At 51.0% G+C, this 18395-nt stretch overlaps 2 protein-coding genes across 2 annotated transcripts; both read right to left on the minus strand.

Moving 5' to 3' along the window:
- Positions 1-5108: 5108 nt before the first annotated feature.
- LOC109249367 (melanoma-associated antigen B5-like) lies at positions 5109-11743 on the minus strand. Its single transcript, XM_019419742.2, has 2 exons — positions 11665-11743; positions 5109-6486 (listed from the first exon to the last, which is right to left on the minus strand). The coding sequence occupies exon 2, from the start codon at positions 6423-6425 to the stop codon at positions 5295-5297; it is 1131 nt and encodes a 376-aa protein (XP_019275287.1). The 5' UTR covers positions 6426-6486; positions 11665-11743; the 3' UTR covers positions 5109-5294.
- Positions 11744-15171: 3428 nt separating this feature from the next.
- On the minus strand, positions 15172-15910 carry LOC109249330 (melanoma-associated antigen B5-like). The gene is given in 3 exon segments (XM_053891369.1): positions 15172-15588; positions 15591-15793; positions 15796-15910. Coding segments are annotated over 3 exon segments (735 nt in total).
- Positions 15911-18395: the final 2485 nt, after the last annotated feature.

The raw sequence follows: 18395 nt of genomic DNA on the forward strand, positions 1-18395 counted from the left end.
GTGGACTGATCCCTTAACCTGGGAGATCTTATGCATCCTCAAGATAGATAGTGTCAGACTTGAGTCAAAATGGGGACTTGCTTGGTGTTAGAAACCTACATATTGTAGCATATAATACTCAAACTGCAGAAAATAAAAGATAAAAGAAAATTTTTCATAGAAGCCAGAGGAAAAGCAACCAACCTTTAGAGGAGCAAAGATGAGAACTACATGTGACTATTTCGCAGAAACCATACAAACAGGTGAAGAATGTAGTGAGATATTTAAAGTGTCTAGAGAAGAAAACCACTAATCTAGAACTTTATATCCTGTAAAATTATACTTCAAAAGTGAAGAAGTGCTTTCTCAGACAATCAAACATGGAGGGGATTTGTTATCATTAGAACCATGTAGCAAAAAAATGGTCAAAGAAGTGTGTTTAAAAAAAAAAGGATATAGGATGTATATTAAAACAGGAAGAGGATTAGAGAAGAAATAAGTGGAGGTAAAATAAAACTTATTTTTCCTCATTCTTAACCAGGTAGCAATTTTTTTGAATTAATAATAACCATGGTGTATTTGATTATTATAACTTATATATAAGTGAAATGAATGACAGAAATGAAATAAGGCATAGGAGACAGGAATTAAGAATACTTTGTGATTATATAAGCTACTTGCACTATCTATAGAGTCATATAGTGTTATTTCAAAGTGAGCTTGTATTCATTGTAAATATATATCGTAAACACTAGGGCAACCCTGAAAAATGTTTAAAAAAGTGAAAAGAATCAGTATGCTAAGAATGGAGAGAAAACGGAATCTTATAAAATGTTCGAGTAATTTTTTCCATTTAAAAAATTTTTAAAGTTTTATTTATTTTGAGAGAGAGCATGACAGAGGGGAGGGGCAGAGAGAGGGAGCGAGAGAATCCCAAGCAAGCTCCACACCATCAGTGCGGATCCTGATGTGAGGCTTGATCTGGTGAACTGTGAGATCATGACCTGAGCCAAAATCAGGAGTCAGATGCTTAACTGACTGAGCCACCCAGGTGCCCCAGTTTTTTCCACTTTTACTGAGGTGTGAATGACAGGTACACATTGCATTTATTTAATGTTTGCAATGAGATGTCTTGGTATACATATGTATTGTGAAATGATTCCCCCAATTAAGTAAATTAATGTAAAACACCACAAAAGGCAGAAAAAGAGCGTAAGTCAAAAATATAAAAACAGGAAAGGATCAGCAAATATGGTAGATATTAATCTAGTCATATCAGTAATAACCTTGAATGGAATATCAACAATCTGAAGATACCAATTAAAGGACAGGATATCAGTATGAACCAAGAAAGAAATCTCCTCTATGTGTTGTGTATAACAAACCCACTTTAAATATAAAGACACATAGATTGAAAGCAAAGGAATAGAGAAAGATAGACCACGGTAATATTAACCAAAGGAAAATGGGGGTAGGTATATTCATTTCACACAGAGCCAAGCTCAGATCAAGCAAAGTTATCAGGGATGGAGAAGGGCAGTGCCTAATGAACAAGGTGTCAGTTCTTTAAGATGACACAGCAGTGTTTAATAGGTATGTGCCTCACAACAGAACATCAAAGTGTGAGAGGCAAAAATTGTAAGAGAAAGTAGATGAATCCATTATAATAGTCGGAGACTTCTACAACCTTCTATGAAAAATATGAAGATCCAGCAGGCAGAAAATCATAGGGATATAGTGGAACTCATTAACATCCTAAGTCCATCAGACATGATTAACATCTCTAGACTTCCTCATCTAAGTGCAGAGTACACATTCCTATCAAGCCCACATGGGGCACTCCCCAACCTAGACTACATTCTGGGCCATAAAACACATCTAACAAATACATAAGAATAGAAATCATGTAGTTTCTATGTCAGAAAATAATGGAATTAAACTAGAAACCATTACCAAAATGATGACTGGAAAATTCCCAAAACATTGAGATTAAATAAAACACTAGTAAATAGCACATGACTAAAAAATGAAAATTCAAGAGAAATTTAAAAACTCTGTTTTGAATGAAGCAAAATGATAAGAACACTTACCAAAAACTGTGCAGGTTTTTGTTTGGGCATAAGATATAGGTAATGCTTTGCAAAGTGTTCACATGCAGCGAAAAGGGGCCCAGAACACCTATTTGACCTTGGCCTGTGGGAAGTTTCTTTCTAGTGTATCCAGGATTCAGGAGCCATTTTCACTCCCAGCTGAAATCTCTCAGTCCTTCGGCACACCGTGTGAAGAAATGGCCCTTGTTTCCATTCCCACAGTCTTACCTCATATTGTTAAACCTAAACTTCAGTCTCACTAAAGAAACCTGCAGTTTCCCAAACATATTTGCACCATTTGCTCCTAACTGCTACCTCCCCATGTTCATCTGGACTCCAACACCCTCATTCTGGTGTAAACACCTCTGGTTTACTACAATATCTTACTATCGCCCTTCTAATATTACTACTCCCAGACACTCCCTTTTCCCAAATCTGAGCATCCCCAGCAATAGCACAGTGTGTCCCCAAGAGCAGATGCCTGATTAATATTAAGGGAATAAATGAGTCAATGAGCATATTAGCCAATTGATTGAGATTTAATTTCTTGTAAATTCTTAAGCAAATCCAACTATGTGTTGTTAAATTTTACTGAACGGGAAGATAGAAGTTGATAATCTTTTACTTTATTTTGCCTTTTATGGACTCAAATAATTTTACTGCTGAGTTATGTTATAAAGTAACATCTATTCCAATGCCATGTTGTCATGTTCTGGATTCACAATAATCGGGAAGGTTTTCCAATTTGATTGACAAAGTTTACAAGCTTCTACTTGTAAACTTGACACATGTTAATAAGTGTGTCAAGAAAATTCCTCATAAATTTATAGTAAGAAGCTATTTAAACCATCTATTAGAAGGCTTAACTTTTGGAGAAGGCAATGTCTGGTGTGTTGAGAGAGAGAGAAATGAAGATCTCCATACTACCACATAAACAGATATATTAAAATGATATATATCCGTGGTGAAGGAGGTGCCCACCAGGGAGTTGGAATGCTCTAAGGCAGGGCTAGAGCAGGTGATGCAGGTTTTCAGCTCTGCTAATAATGGAGTGCAGCCATCAGAGGAGGCCAAAGTGAAGAATTGGTCAGCAGGTCAGGTTCCAGATTTGGAAGGAGGGCAGACTTGGGAAGTCCCAGATGAAGGGTTCTCCAATGATGGAAGGTGCTAGAACTGGGCACAGTACTAGGCCCTGGACAGAATTAGTTCTCAGTAGGATCTTAGGAAAAGGATACCCGAGGACAATCCCCAAATTATGACTTATTGTCATGTTTCCCTTCCCTTCAACAGGCCTGCTTTTAGTAATTTGGTTTCAAGTGCCTTCATACTGTCTGAGATACATTTTGGAAGAGTGAGTGAGTAAATGAATTAAGAGGCAGAAGGTCTGCCTCGGGTGGGGAGAAGGCGAACGATGTGGCCTCTAGGCGAATTCAAACCAAGGATCTAGTTCCAGCTCTGGTAGTGACCATTCTTGTGAAGTTGAGAAAATTGCCTGTTTTTATCCTCCAAGTGAGTTTGGTAAGGCCTATCTTACAGGATTGTTGGAATGTATATATGTAACCACATGATAAGATGATTAGCAAGTATTACCCAATATTTAAGGAATGGAAATTAATATTTTGATCCCAAATGATATCATCCACCTCCCTTGTATTTTTTTTTTTAATTTAGGAAGTGCCAGAGAATATGCAGTATTCTTGGACAAAGAAGCAGCCACAAATTTACCTGACCTAGTAAAATGAACTAAATTTTCCCCATTAGACCACCTGTCATTTAATTCAGGCACAGAGTTGTCTTTCTCATTTGGATACCAGTCAAGTTCCTAGAATTTGTGTCAAGGTACAAGTTTTCCCATCCTTCCCAGGTGCCCTTCCATCCATATGACCTCTGTTGACATTCATTATTACACCCTCAACAAAAGCAAGCCCTTGCTTAGTCTGCCAAATTGCATCCATGATAATCTAATTAAAATGGCCTTTTAACGGAACAGGCTGTGCCTCTCCCAACTCCAGGCAAACAGTGCCAGCACAGTGGCGTCTCACCTGAAGGTGGGCATCACCCTTATTTCTGAGAAACTCCATGAAGATGTCGTGCCTAGATCACATAGCTTGCACACTGTACTCATATGCACTGGAATAAGAACAAAGGACCCCTTCCTTTTCTGCCCCGGCGTGGAGATTTCTCTTTGGTTTACCCATCCATAATCCCAAAATAACTCATAGCACCAATTTTTTATTACAGACTGAATGTGTCCCCACTCACCAAAGTTCGTATGTTGAAGCCCTAACACCCAATGTGAACGTAATTGGAGGTGCAGTCTTGGGGAGGTAATTCGGTTTAGATGAGGCCCTGAGGAGAGAGCACCCGTGACGTGATTAGTGTTCTCCTAAGAGCAAGAGAAACCAGAATTTTCTCTCTATGCCACATGAGGATACATGGAGAAGGTGGCAGTCTTTAACCTAGCAAGTGAGCTCTCACCAGAAATCAAACCTGCTGGCATCTTGATTGTGAACTTCCCAGCCTCCAGAAATGTGAAAATGTTCGTTGTTTAAGCCACCCACTCCATGGTATGTTGTTGTAGCAGCCTAAGCAGACTAACACTGGGTTTTCTCTCTCAATTCTGACATAAAATGTTGAAGGAACTGGCCTCTCCCTAGTAATTCCACAGCCTCAACTGTGTGCACCACATACTGTAAATGGCAATTACATCCCCCTGAAGACTAGCAGGTTCCTAAAGTCCCAAGCTGTGTTGCTTAGGAAATTTCCACTTAATTGTTCTCATAAGGACCACCCTCCTCCTCTCCCGTTCTTTTTACTCTACTTACAGGCCAGAGAGGGTATTTGGGCATCTTGTGTGAGTGTAGCTCAAAGGCTCTAAAATTCTGAGTAGAGACTGGATTCCTTTATATCAGCATCTGCAGTGCTAAACTGAGCTTTCCGGTGAGCAGATACTCCATGTGTGATGAACAAAAGAGTCAGTAAACACACCGTGTAATTTAAGATTTAATTTATCTTTATTGAACAAACGAAGTATGAGTTAAGATGTAATTTATCTTTATTGAGCAAACTTGAAGTCTAAATCATCTAAAACTAAAACATCATAACTTGTGTAAAACTAACGCCTAAAAGGAACAAGAAAAACTGGATTGACCATGTTTAAATTTTTTTTTCCTATTCTCTCATCCTTACTCTTTTACTGTGAGATTCTTTCACATTGCTAACTATCTAATTCTTACTGCGACGTTGTATTATCTTGTCAAGAGGATTAGAAGCCTCGGGTCTCAGCAGAGGTGGGAAGATGCTCCTGGCCATGACGCTGGAAGGTACGATGACTCTGGCGGTAGCGCCAGCCCCGGTTGCGCCTCTGGCCTGGGCTCTCTCTTCCTCTTCCTGCAGAGCCTCTTCATAATAGGACGGGAAAGCAGTAGGGATGGTATCGTTGACTTTCGACAAAAACTGCAGGACTTTCATCTTGGTGGTTTCAGCTACGGCGTTTGGGCCCCACAGGAACTCATGGCGTGGAGGATCACTGTTGGCCACCTGGCGGTACTCGAGATACTGCAGCCTCACCAAATCTTTGGTGATGAGCTTCCTGGGCTCCCCGTAGATGAAGTGCTTCCTCCCAGGATATACTCGCATCAGACCCAGGAATTTCCAGATGTCTTCCTCAGCAGCACAGTTGCCTTTCATGAAGATCATTCCCAGGATATTCATCAGGAGACCGGTCTTGGGTAACCCCCTGCCAGCACGCACCCTCCCGTTGTTGGGGAGTTTGAGTTTGCTGACGAGGTCGTATCTAGTCGAGTCGATTTCCTGTAGGTCGACGGCGAAGACAATCTCAATGCGCTCAGCAGCTTTCTTGAGGATCTCAGGAAAACGATTTTCATAATTTGGGCCGATAATCTTCAGCATGTCTTGCTTCAGAATGGGCTGTTTCATCTTATACTTGTACAGAAGGTACTGCTCCAGCAAGCCAGGCTTCCTGCTCAGAGAATCTTCGCCTGGGCGTTCACTGTAGAATGGGGCCTCATAGGGGCTCACCCTTTCCTCATCTTGGTTGTTGGATTCTTCATCAGATTTAGTGCCAGAAAGGGCTGCAGAAGTAGCGGCGGCAGAAGTCGCGGCGGCAGAAGTAGCGGCGGCGGTTTTTGCTCTTCTTCTACGCCGCTGAGAAGCGCCACTTGACCCAGTAGTGGGCACACTCTGGGTAGTATCTTCGCACTGAGCAGCGGAGGAGGGAGTGGGCTCCGCTTCCGCTGCTGCTTTGGCCTGAGCATCTTCGCAACCCTGAGCTTCACCTCGAGCCTGGCGGCGTCTCTCATGAGCCTTGAACTTACTCTTGTGTCTCCGAGGCATGATGGCCCTTCGGTCAGGCACAGGAGGCAGGCGTAGAAACAGGATCAGGAGATGCGGATCCCTGGATGAGGGAGAATGAAGTGACGTGAGCACCTTCATCAGGGACATTCCTCTCTGGCTTTAACCAAGGCTGCCTCTGGGGGCTTATCAGAGGGCCCTGCTCCAGGAACCCACAAGGCTCCTGTTCTCATCAGCCTGTTCCCTGAGAATTCTATGGAGGAAGTTAGAGGGAACTTTACAGTATAGTCTGCCAACCCTGCCTGGGGTATACTGGGGTGACAGCAGGGGCTGCCAGTGGGGAGCCTCTCTTCTGCGTTCTGGGGGTGTTCTAAGTTTACATTCAGGATCATCCTGAAAACTCTTGACCAGTCCTGGGTCTCCTCTATTCTCTTGCCATGAACTCGATACCTCAGACCAAAGCCAAAGACCCTAGAGGAAGAAGTAAAGTAGTTCTTTACACCCTGTCCCCCTCAGGGGGGCATCCAACTGAGAGTTGTGTGGAGCCCTCTCCTTCATGGGCTGTTTTGGTCCTCATTTCTCATTCAGGGTACTCACTTGGCCTCTAACTAGCGCCTGGTACACTTCCCTTCTGCTCACTGGTGGCTGTACTCAGATTTGGTGTAAATAAGTGAGGGTGAGACTCAGCCTGACTGCCCTGCCCTGAGTCTTCAAGTCCTGATGGAAAAGTGGGGATCTGACTTTTTGTTATTTTTCGACAGCCAGTGGTTTCCCCCTCCCCACCTTCCGATCTTTCCTTTGGCCCCTACTGTAGCCTGGGATTCTTTTCTTCCTGCCAGCCTGTCCTTAAAACATGCTGGGAGAATATGGGAGTCATCCCCCTTTCCCGTTCTCTAAAAGTAAGAATTGTTTGATTCAGAGGTCATGGAAAGATCTAGAAATCCTCCTACTTCAGGGAGTAAATGTTGTTGCTTTTAAACAAAATCTTACTCCACCCGACGCCCCTCCCACGACGCCCCCTCCCGCCAACGCCCCCCGACACCCCTCCCCCATGCCCCCTCCCTCCACTGGCCCCCTGCTGCCCCCTCCCCCCGCCACCTCCCCGGACGCACCCTGACACCCCCCTCCCCCCCCCGCCACCCCCCCCCCCCCCCGCCATCCCCAACACCCCCTACCCCTGCCGCCTCCCCCGACGCACCCTCCCCCCGCCGCCTCCCGGATGCACCCTGAAGCCCCCTCCACCACCAGCCCCCCTCGCCGCCCCTACCCGCCCCTTACCCCTGCTGCCTCCCCCAACAACCCCTGACGCCCTTTTCCTACACCGCCCCCCGCCGACGCACCCTCCCCCCACCGACCCCCTGCCGCCCACAACACCCCCACCCCCTGCCACCCCCCCCACCCCTTCTGCCGCCTCCCCAATGCACCCCGATGTCCCCTACCCCCACTGCTCCCCTGCTGCCCACAATGCCTCCTCCCCCCACCTTCCCTGAAGCCCCCTGACGCCCTCACCCCCCGCCGCCTGCCCTGAAGCCCCCTGAAGCCCCCACCCCCCGCTGCCCCCCACCAAGCCCACCACCGCCTCCCCCAATGCCCCCTCCCCCCACATCCCCTCCCCCCAGCGACCCCTCTCCCCATGTCCCCTCCCCCCATTCCCCCTCCCCATGACGCACCCCCACGCCCCTCCCCCGCAATGCCCCCTCCCCCCACTGCCCCCCCGCGGTGCCCCCCGGATGCCTCCTCCTCTGGTGCCCCCCCGACGCCCCCTCACCCCATGCCCCCTCCCCCCACGCCCCTCCCCCGACCGCCTCCCCGCTGCCCCCTCCCCCGCTGCCCCCGACGCCCCTCCCCCAGGCCCCCTCCCTCCACCGGCCCCTGCTGCCCCCCTCCCCTGCCCCCGACGCCCCCTCCCCCTGCCGCCTCCCCCGACGCACCCTGACGCCCCCTCCCCCCACCCGCCATCCTCGACGCCCCCTCCCCCTGCTGCCTCCCCCAACACCCGCCCCCCCCCAAACGCCCCCTCCCCACCCCCGACACCCCCACCGCCCCCCTCCCCCCGCCGCCTCCCGGATGCACCCTGACGCCCCCTCCACCACCAGCCCCCCTCGCCGCCCCTACCCGCCCCCTACCCCCGTCGCCTCCCCCAACAACCCCTGACGCCCTCTCCCTACACCGCCCCCTGCCGACGCACCCTCCCCCCACCGACCCCCTGCCGCCCACAACACCCCCCACCCCCTACAGCCCCCCCGCCCCGCCCCCTCCCCCTTACGCCTCCCCAATGCACCCCGATGCCCCCTACCCCCACCGCCCCCCTGCCGCCCACAATGCCTCCTCCCCCCATGCCTACCCTGAAGCCCCCTGACGCCCCTACCCCACGCTGCCCCCCCCAACTCCTCCCACCGCCGCCTCCCCAAACGCCCCAATGCCTCCCCAATGCCCCCTCCCCCCACACCCCCTGCCCCCAGTGACCCCTCTCCCTACGCCCGCTCCCCCATGACCCCTCCCCCAGCTGCCACCCACCACCGCCCCCTCCCCTTGACGCCCCCCCACGCCCCTCCCCCGCAATGCCCCTTCCCCCCAATGCCCCTCCCCGTGCCCCCCTGATGCCCCCTCCACCGGTGGCCCCCGACGCCCCCTCACCCCATGCCCCTCCCCCGACCGCCTCCTTGATGCCCCCTCCCCTGATGCCCCCCACGCCCCCTCCCCCATGCTGCCTCCCCTGCCCCCCTGACGCACCCCCCGACGCCCCCACCCCCCACCGCCTCCCCCGCAGCCCTGACACCCCATCCCCCCGCCGTCTCTCCAGATGCCCTCCCCCGATGCTCCCTCCCACGATGCCCCCTCCCCTCTGACGCACCTTCCCTGCCTCTCCCCAACGCCCCCTCCCCCCACGCCTGCTCCCCCTGATGCCCCCTCCCCCATGCTCCCTCCCCCCCGCCGCCCCCCGTCCCTCCCCCCACACCTCCTCCCCCCGCTGCCCCCCCCCGAGGCCCCCTCCCCCGGTGCAACCCGACGCCCCCTCCCCCCATGCCCCCTCCCCAGACCGCCTCTCCGCTGCCTCCCCGACACCCCGTCCCTCACGCCCCTCCCCCCCGCTGCCTCCCCTGCCCCCAACACCCCCCCCGACGCCCCCCCCCGAAGCCCCCATCCCCCACCGCCTCCCCTGCAGCCCTAATGACCCCTCCCCCCGCCGTCTCCCCAGACATCCCCCGATGTTCCCTCCCCCAACACCCTCCCCACGTCCCCCGACGCCCCCTCCCCCCGGCCCCTCCCCCGACAGCCCCCGACGCCCCCTCCCCCTCAACGCCCTCTCCCCCCGCTGCGACCCCGATGCACCCGAATGCCCCTTCCCCCCACCACCTCCCCCAACAGCCACCAATGCCCCCTCACCCCACCGCCCCCCAACACCCCCAACGCCCTCTCCCCCCACGCCTGCTCCCCCTGACGCCCCCTCCCCCGCCTCCTCCCCCCCCCCGCAGGCCCCCACGCCCCCTCACCCCGCTGCCCCCTGCCCCCTCCCCTGATACCCCCCACGCCCCTTTCCCCTGCTGCCCCCGACGCCCCCCACGCCCCCTCCCCCTGCCGTCTCCCCCGACGGCCCCCCACGCCCCCTCCGCCAACACCCCCCCCTGCCATCCCCCGCCACCCCCTCCCCCCGCTGCCTCCCCCGACAGCCCCCAATGCCCCCTCCCCCGACCGCCGTCCCCTGCTGCCCCCTGCCCCCGCCACCTCCCTGGACAGCCCCCGATGCCCCCTCCCCCCACCGCCCCCCCCACAGCCCCCTCCGCCTGCCGCGTCCCCGACGCACCCCCGACGCCCTCTCCCCCCACCGCCCCGCCCTGCCTCCCCTTCCCCCAACGCCCCCCACGACACCCCCCATCGACCCCCCACCGCCCCCTCCCCCGCCGCCCCCCCACGCCCCTTCCCCCAACCGTCCCCTCCCCCCACCCACTCCCCCGGTGCCCCCTCCCCCGACCGCCGTCCCCTGCTGCCCCCTGCCCCCGCCACCTCCCTGGACAGCCCCCGAAGCCCCCTCCCCCCACCGCCCCCCCAACGCCCCCTCCCCCTGCCGCGTCCCCGACGCCCTCTCCCCCCACCGCCCCGCCCTGCCTCCCCTTCCCCCAACGCCCCCCACGACACCCCCCACCGACCCCCCACCGCCACCCTCCCCCGCCGCCCCCCCACGCCCCCTCCCCCAACCGTCCCCTCCCCCCACCGCCTCCCCTGGTGCCCCCTCCCCCGATGTCCCCCCCATACCCCTTTCCCCCGCCGCCCCTCCCCCGCCTCCTCCCCCACCGTTCCCTCCGCCCATGCCCCCCCCCCGCCGCTTCCCCCGCCGCCCCCCACGCCTTCCCCCATGCTCCCCGACGCCCCCCCATGCCCCCTCCCCCAATGCCCTGTTCCCCCGCTGCCCGCCGCCGCCCCCCTCCCTCAACACCGCAGCCTTTTCCCTCAACGCCGCCGCCTCCTCCCTCAACGCCGCCGCCTCCTCCCTCAACGCCGCCGCCTCCTCCCTCAACGCCGCCGCCTCCTCCCTCAACGCCGCCGCCTGCTCCCTCAACGCCGCCGCCTCCTCCCTCAATGCCGCCACCTCCTCAACGCCGCCGCCTCTTCCCGACGCTGCCTCCCCCCATGCCCCCCCCACCGCCCCCCATGCCCCCTCCCCACACACACCCCCCCTCAGCCCCCTACCCCCACCGACCCCCACAACATACACTCCTCTCCCCAACCTTCCGGTGACACCAGAGTGAAAAAAACACGAGTGTCCGTCCACATACCACTACCCTTCCCCAGATCTCTCCAGGACTAATGGCGGTTGGAAGTTAGGCGCCACCTCATTGTTCTAGAAACGACGGTTCCTTCAGACCTCACTCAGAGTTCGATTCTTTCATTTCCTTCAGAGCATAGTACCCTTCCTCTAAATTCAAGGCCTTCAGCTTCCTGAGCCTCCAAATAGGGAGGGTAGCTTCACACACGTGTGACCGCCATGTTTGATTCCCCCGGGAGCCACGAGGAACCAGGCATGGCCTTGGTGGCACCTGTTACCTACTTTTTCTCCCCTTGGTTTTCGTTAGGGTCTTCTCCCCCCTCCGCTGAACTGGCGCCTCCCACCAAAGCCTTCACGTTCTTGCGACCCCCTAGGTGGAAATCTCTTTCCGCCTGACTGACCACTCTGCCGAGGGCCCCATAAGACTGAGAGTAGGCGCGGGGGGCAGTGGGGAGCAGGGGACGCACTATTTGCAGGGAGGGAGGTATTCTCTTATTCCTTAATCGGGCTTCTTACCTTGACTTGCGCTCGGGCCTAGAAGATTCCTCAGCCGCCTGCCCTGAGGAGCGGCAGCCAAAATGAACGTCTCTCCCCTTCCTCAGGCGCCCCAAGAGGAAGTGAGGGCTGTTCTTCCTGTCACCAACGATAGGGCCTGTGAAGGCTGGCAGCGGGGGGCGGGATCTCTGGTGCCCCCTCTGTTCTGGAGTGGAGAGGACTCGCGGTTTCCCTCCACCACCACCCTCTTACCTCCTTGATACTTTTCTTTAATAGGTCAGCTTGACAGCATAGGTGTGAGAGCAGATGAGGGTAGGTTGATGCACGACTCCCTGTATGCCTGTGTGTTGTTTTCGTCAGTTTTCATTTATATCGGTCCTCATCTTGGCTTCTGTCTCTTTAATGAAAGGCTTCCGGAGCGCTTCCACATCCCTACGAACTGTTTAGTAATCTCTTTAGTGCCCATCTTAGAGTGGACGAGTCTGTGTCCCAGGGGTGATCGGAGACGCAAAAGGTGAAGAACGAGAAAGTGGACTTAGGTTGGGAGAGGGAATGTCAGAGGAGAAACCCTGCTGATACATTTGTTACCTTGACCCCTGCCCCAGACTTGGTCTTTTAGGTAACTTCTGTTCTATAATACTTAACTGTACGCAACGGACTGAGGCAGATAATCTCATGAGACCACCATGTTTTGAAGTTAGGCTACACTGCATATGCAGATCGTCATATTGTTATCAGATATTGTATCTTTCCTTTCAGTATTCATACCTCTCGTTTATTTTGGTATTCTTATTGCTCTGTATACGTATTCCAATTTTTTCCCCTAATGGACTAAGATATATTTTGGAGTAGCAACAAGGAAAGTGAATAAGGTATACAAGGTCTGTTTCAGGGTGGGAGTGGTAGCCCAATACATGTCCTGGATGAATGCATACTAGGGGCCTAGTCTAGCTCTGACACCACCTTGTGAATATGAGAATATTTGAAGTTCTTCATGTGCCAACTGAGTTTGGTAAACTATCTTGTAAGACTGGGAGTGTGTATGCTGTATATAAAGCATCTGTCAGAATGACTGGAAAATATTGGGCACTTAATGAAAGACAGTTATGATTTTTACCTAGGCAATATCACCCTCTACGTAGGAATGTTTTTTCAATCCAGGATATGTCCTAGGAAATGGAATACTCCTAGACAAAAGAAGATTGAATCAGCCAAACATTCACTTTAGCAGGTAGAATTAAATAGATTTTCCCCATTAGGGCATGTTTTTAAAAGCTTGTTTAATTTGATGGAGAGAGAGAGAGAGAGAGTGAGCACAAGCAGGGGAGGAGCAGAGAGAAAGGGAGAGAGAGAGGGAGAGAGAGAGAGAGAGAGAGAGAGAGAATATGGATCCCAAGCAGGCTCCACACTCCATGCTGAGCCTGATGCAGGGCTCAATCCCACGGCCATGAGATCATGACCTGAGCCAAAATCAAGAGTCAGACACTTAACTGACTGAGCCACCCGGGCAACCCCAGAACATTTAATTTTGGTGTGTGGTTTTTCTTTCCCCACCTGAATGCAACTCTGAACTCCTTGGATTTTGTCAAGGACCAACTCGTTAAGCTTTTCTCTATTGTCCTTACGTTCAAATCACCTCTATTTTCATTTGTTTCCTCCCCCACCCCCAGTCCCAAAATGTAGCCTTCTCTTAGAATTCACCAAAATACAGTCAAGATAACCTAATTAAAATGCTCTTTTAATAGAGTGGGCTCTGTACCAGTTCCAGGAAGAAAGTATCTATACTGTGGCTTCTGTGTATGTCATCTCAAGGGAGTTCACCCTTTTATCTCAGAGAGTCCCTGGAGACAATGTGTTTAGAATAGCTATTTGTGCACTATATTCTTTTGTATTGAGACTGGAATGAAGACGCTCATGATTTCTGTTTTTTTTTCAGAGCTGAATTGTGTCCCCCCAAATTTCATGTTGAAGCCATAACCCCCAGTACCTTAGAATGAGACTGCAGTTGTAGATGAGATCATAAGAGGTGGTTAAGTTAAAATGAAGCTTTTATGGTAGGCCGTAACCCAGTCTGGCTCATGTCCTTATAAGACCAGCACCCACAAAGAGACACTGGAGATTCATGCACACAAACAGACAGCCAAATAAAGAGGGTGGCCATCTAGGAGCCCAGGAGAGGAGCCTCAGAGCAAACCAGCCCTGCCAGCTCCTTGACTTTGGACTTCTAGCCTCCAGAACTGTGAGAAAATAAATTTTGGTTTAAACCACCCAGTCTTTGTTATTTTGTTATGGCATTCCTGACAGGTTAATACACTGCCCCAAGTAGAGATTTCTCTCTGGATTATCTACGAAGCCAAAGTCATTTGTAAGAATCTATTTTAATGACCTCCTCTTTACCCCCCGAGGTAAGGAAGGAGCCTCCACACTATGGTTACGTGGAGTTGACACATGCAGCACTGGACAATGTAGACACGAGATAGACAACCAGTTATTAGCCACGTTTCCTCGCTGGCTAGGGGATAAGGCACCACGTGCTACACAGTGCGACACGGGGATACCGGTCAAGAACACAGTGAATGAGCGAGTCTGTGGGAGGCATAGTTTGGTGTCAAGAGCTTGAGGTGACCTTTCATTCCAGTGGTGCTGTGTCATCAGCTTCTTTGAATAATTTTGCATGCTAGTAAGGAACAGAAATCTACCGCTTAGGAATAAGCAAGGTTTGTGCCTTGTTCCCTTGATAAAGATGACGGTTTGGTAGGGGCCCTTATCTGTAAGTACAGAATATCGAGGGGGAACTTCCAGTAAGACAATGTGAGGCCCTGTAAGTTTCACTAAATGTCAAGGAGCCCGTAATATTGAACCTTAATTTTAGAACTTACAGCTCAATGTAGTTTTCGATTCAAGGATTTTTCTTTGCTCTCACGTCTGAGATGCATCATCTTAGGGTATGGCATCTGATCACCATTGCCACAACCTCAGTCTAGTCCACTGCATAGTTTAATTTGAAATTACATGACATGGTTTGACCCACAATATCCCAAAACTTAAATGGTCTTATTTTGGGGAACTTACACTCTGCCTGGCCTCAGGGCACCTCCCTTCTCCCTCATTGCGTTTTTTGTTTTTGTTTTTGTTTTACTTTTTTGTAAGACACAGAGTTTTGGGATCCTTATGATCCCAGCTACTAGTTTGTAAAATTCTATGGGAAAGGCTGGGTCTTTATCTTAGCATCCCCACTCCTAGCATGGAGCCTTCCAGAAAGCACGTACTCAGTAGACATTTGGGGAATAAAAGAGAGAATGAGGTCTAACTTGTTATGATTTGGCATATCCTAAAACTAAACATATTGAGGTATAAATTATTTAATTTTATAAAGCAAAAGGCTGAAAGGAGTAAAGAACACCAAAGTCGATCGTGTTTTATTGTTTTTTTATATTCCATTATCACAATACATTTACTATGAGGTTCTTTTACATTTCCATGAAAATCCCTATTGTGAGGTTATGTTTTCTTACTGCGATGATTTTTTTAAAAAGCCTCAGACTTCAGTAGTCTGCTGGAAGTGACCCTGTTACACACAGTGGCTATAGGTCTGGCTTCAGCTCTTACTTCCTCATCTTCCAAAGTGTCTTTATATCTTGCTGAGAAGACACTGGGAACTGTGTCATTGAACTTGGCCAATAATTCAAGGACTTTCATCTTGATGGTTTCAGTGTGGGCTTTTGGGCCCAATAGGAACTCACAGCATGGAGGATCACTGTTGGACACTTGGCAGTGTTCCCGGTACTCTAGCTTCACCAAATCTTTGGTGATGAGCTTCTTAGGCTCCCCATAGACGGAGTGCTTCCTCCCACCATATACTTGTGTCATATTCAGGCATTTCCAGATGTCTTCCTCAGCAGCACAGTCGCCCTTCATGAAGATCACACCCAGGACTGTCATCAGGGTAGACCGGTCTTGGGTAACCCCCTGCCGGCGCACACCCTCCCATTGTTAGGGAGTTTCACTTTGCTGACAAGGTCGTAGGAGTGGCTGGTTGAATCCACTTCCTTGAAGTCTACCGCAAACACAATCTCGATATGTTCAGAGGCTCTCTTAATGATCTCAGAATAGTATTCTTTGTAATTTTGGCCACTAATCTTTAGCATTCCTTCAGAATGGGCTCTTTCATTTTATATTGGTACAGAAGAAACTGTTCCAACAAACCCATCAAAGCATGTGATCTCAGTAAAAGGTGGGGGCCCAGAGAAACATAGATGTTTCTCATCTTGGCTATTCTCACCATCAGATATTGTACCAAACATTTCTGAAGAAGTAATGGTGGTAGATGGGGCTCCCCAAGACTTTTTGGAAGTGCTAATTGAGTCATTAGCTGATAAACTCTGGGTATTACCTTCTGAAACAGGGGAAGAAGAGGGAGGAGACTCTTCCACTGCTACAGGGGCCTGAACTCTTGTGTCACCTCGAGACTGGTGGCATTTCTCATGAGTGCAGTGCTTATTCTTCTGACCCTGAGGGATGATGGCTGTGATCAAGGTCAGTGGTCAGGAGTATGAGTAGGAGAGCAGGTGGTGAGGTCCCACTAGAGGAGGAGGAAGGTTGACGGGGTGTGTGCACCTTTATAAAGAAGGTACACTTGGTTTTCCTCAAGGGCACTTCTCTCACCACCCACAGGGCTCCTTTCCTCCCAGTTGGCTTATCCCATGGGAAGCTTGTGAAGGAAATTAGAGATTTAGGCTGCTTCCTGTCAGACCTGCCTCGGGCATACGGGGGTGATAGCAGGAGCTGCTGGTCTTGTGGTTGAGAAATCACCTATTTCACAGTCCAGACCATCATTCAACTAGTGGCCAGTCATGGGGTTTTTGTTTTGTTGTTTGTGTCTGTTTGTTTCACCTCTGTTCCTCTGATGTTGACATCACAAACCTCCCTGGTACCCATGATAAGGAAGTGAAAGGGGTCCTCAGCTTATGTTTCCTGTCCCGGTCTGACTGTTCAGTGGGGAGTTTTCTATCTTGGCCTCTTTGGGGTCCTCAGTCCTCATTAAGGTCCTTACATGGGGTCCATATAGGGCCTGACACCTCCACCCCTTTCACTGAAGTGTAGCTGCACTTTCGATCTAAGGATTTCATTTCCCATAAACCTAATATATATAAGTGTTGGGGCAGTTTCTACTTGAAACTCCTGCCCTGGTTCTTCAAGGGCTGAAATTAGGGGCAGAGCCAGAATCTTTGCTTTCCTTTCTGCCTCGTGGTGAGTAGTCCTTTGGTCCTCATTTTGAGCCCTGACCCTTTTCATGGCCTGGAATTCCTCCCTCCCTTGCCCTTAGGCCTGCCCCTCATATCACAGCCTGCACCACCCTGAGACCCCTAGAAGAAAGTGGGACTCTCATCTGATCCTACTTGTCCTTGGTCTCCTGAGGCTGAGAGTAAGAAACTAATGCTTTCCTACTCCTACTCTTAAGGGGTGTGTGGCTCCCTTAGTCCACAGGGTATTCCTTTGATCTCCGAAAAAAAAAAAAAAAAAAAAAGAAATCTTCCCACTGCAGCTGCTTAGGCCATAGTCCTATAGACCAAGTTTCTCAACCCTTTATGACACCATAGGAGGAAGTATGTCGTACTCTGTCATCAATGCCCAGGTATCCAAAGGGTGCCAGCAAAGTCAGAGTTCTGTATGATTAATTCAGTTCTGAGGGAAAAGAGCTCCCTAGGTCCTTACTCAGGATCCTCACCTTGACTAGGACCTGAGACTCCTTTCTTCGCTTGCCTGAGATCCCTTCCCTTAGAGCAAGGCACTCGGGTTTCTGACCCTTTTCTTGTCGAGTCAGCCTGACATCCTTACCGAGGCATCCCAGGGTTGATGGCAGGGGCAGCCTCTGTGCCAGCTCACTATTCTGGGGTCTGGGGTCTCCACAGTCATCACTCAGGATTCTGCCCATGTTGAGTGGCAGTACCTGGGATGCCTCCCTCTATTGTTAGGTCTCAAAGCCACAGACCGAGTCCATCACTCCCCAAGGTGTCAGAGAGGGAAAGTCAGGGAATGCTGCATGAAGCTACTCCTGCTTATGTCTTTCCAAGTATGGCATCAGGATTCAGGCTCCTTGGGGCCCTCTCTGATCCTGGTCTTCACTTAGGATCTTCACCTTGACTTCCAGCAAGCCCTGGGTTTCTGCTTTCTTTCAACCTAAGATTACCCATGTAGACCAAAGCTCAAATGTCCCTGAGAGCCCCGAAAATAAGTGAGGGAAGGCTTATCTTGGCACTTCTGCCTTGGCCTCCTGGGTCTGAGAGGGGTCACAGGCCAATCTTCCTATGACTCTAGTTATTGTGGGGTGTTGGTCTCCTCAATCTTAATTTATCAGTCTTCCTATGGACTCGGGTCTTTTTTTTTATAGTTTAAAAACCAAATACAATTATTTTTTATTACAGGGTCACAGTTTTTCATATTCAGTGCTTTGGGGGAAAGTCTTTTCTTCAAACAATTCCTCAAATCGTGTTGAAAAACATTTCATGTCTTCTGCAGTGCCTCAGACGCATAAATAACAACATTAAGGGGCACCTGGGTGGCTCAGTCGGTTAAGCGTCCGACTTCAGCTCAGGTCATCATCTCACCATTTGTGTGTTCGAGCCCTGAATGGGGCCCTGTGCTGACAGCTCAGAGCCTAGAGCCTACTTTAGATTCTGTGTCTCCCTCTCCCTCTACCTCTCCCCTGCTCACACACATACTCTCTCTCTCAAAAAGAAACAAACATTTAA

The sequence above is a fragment of the Panthera pardus genome, unplaced genomic scaffold, assembly GCF_024362965.1.
Source record: "Panthera pardus isolate Hobbes unplaced genomic scaffold, ASM2436296v1 HiC_scaffold_27, whole genome shotgun sequence".
NCBI lineage: Eukaryota > Metazoa > Chordata > Mammalia > Carnivora > Felidae > Panthera > Panthera pardus.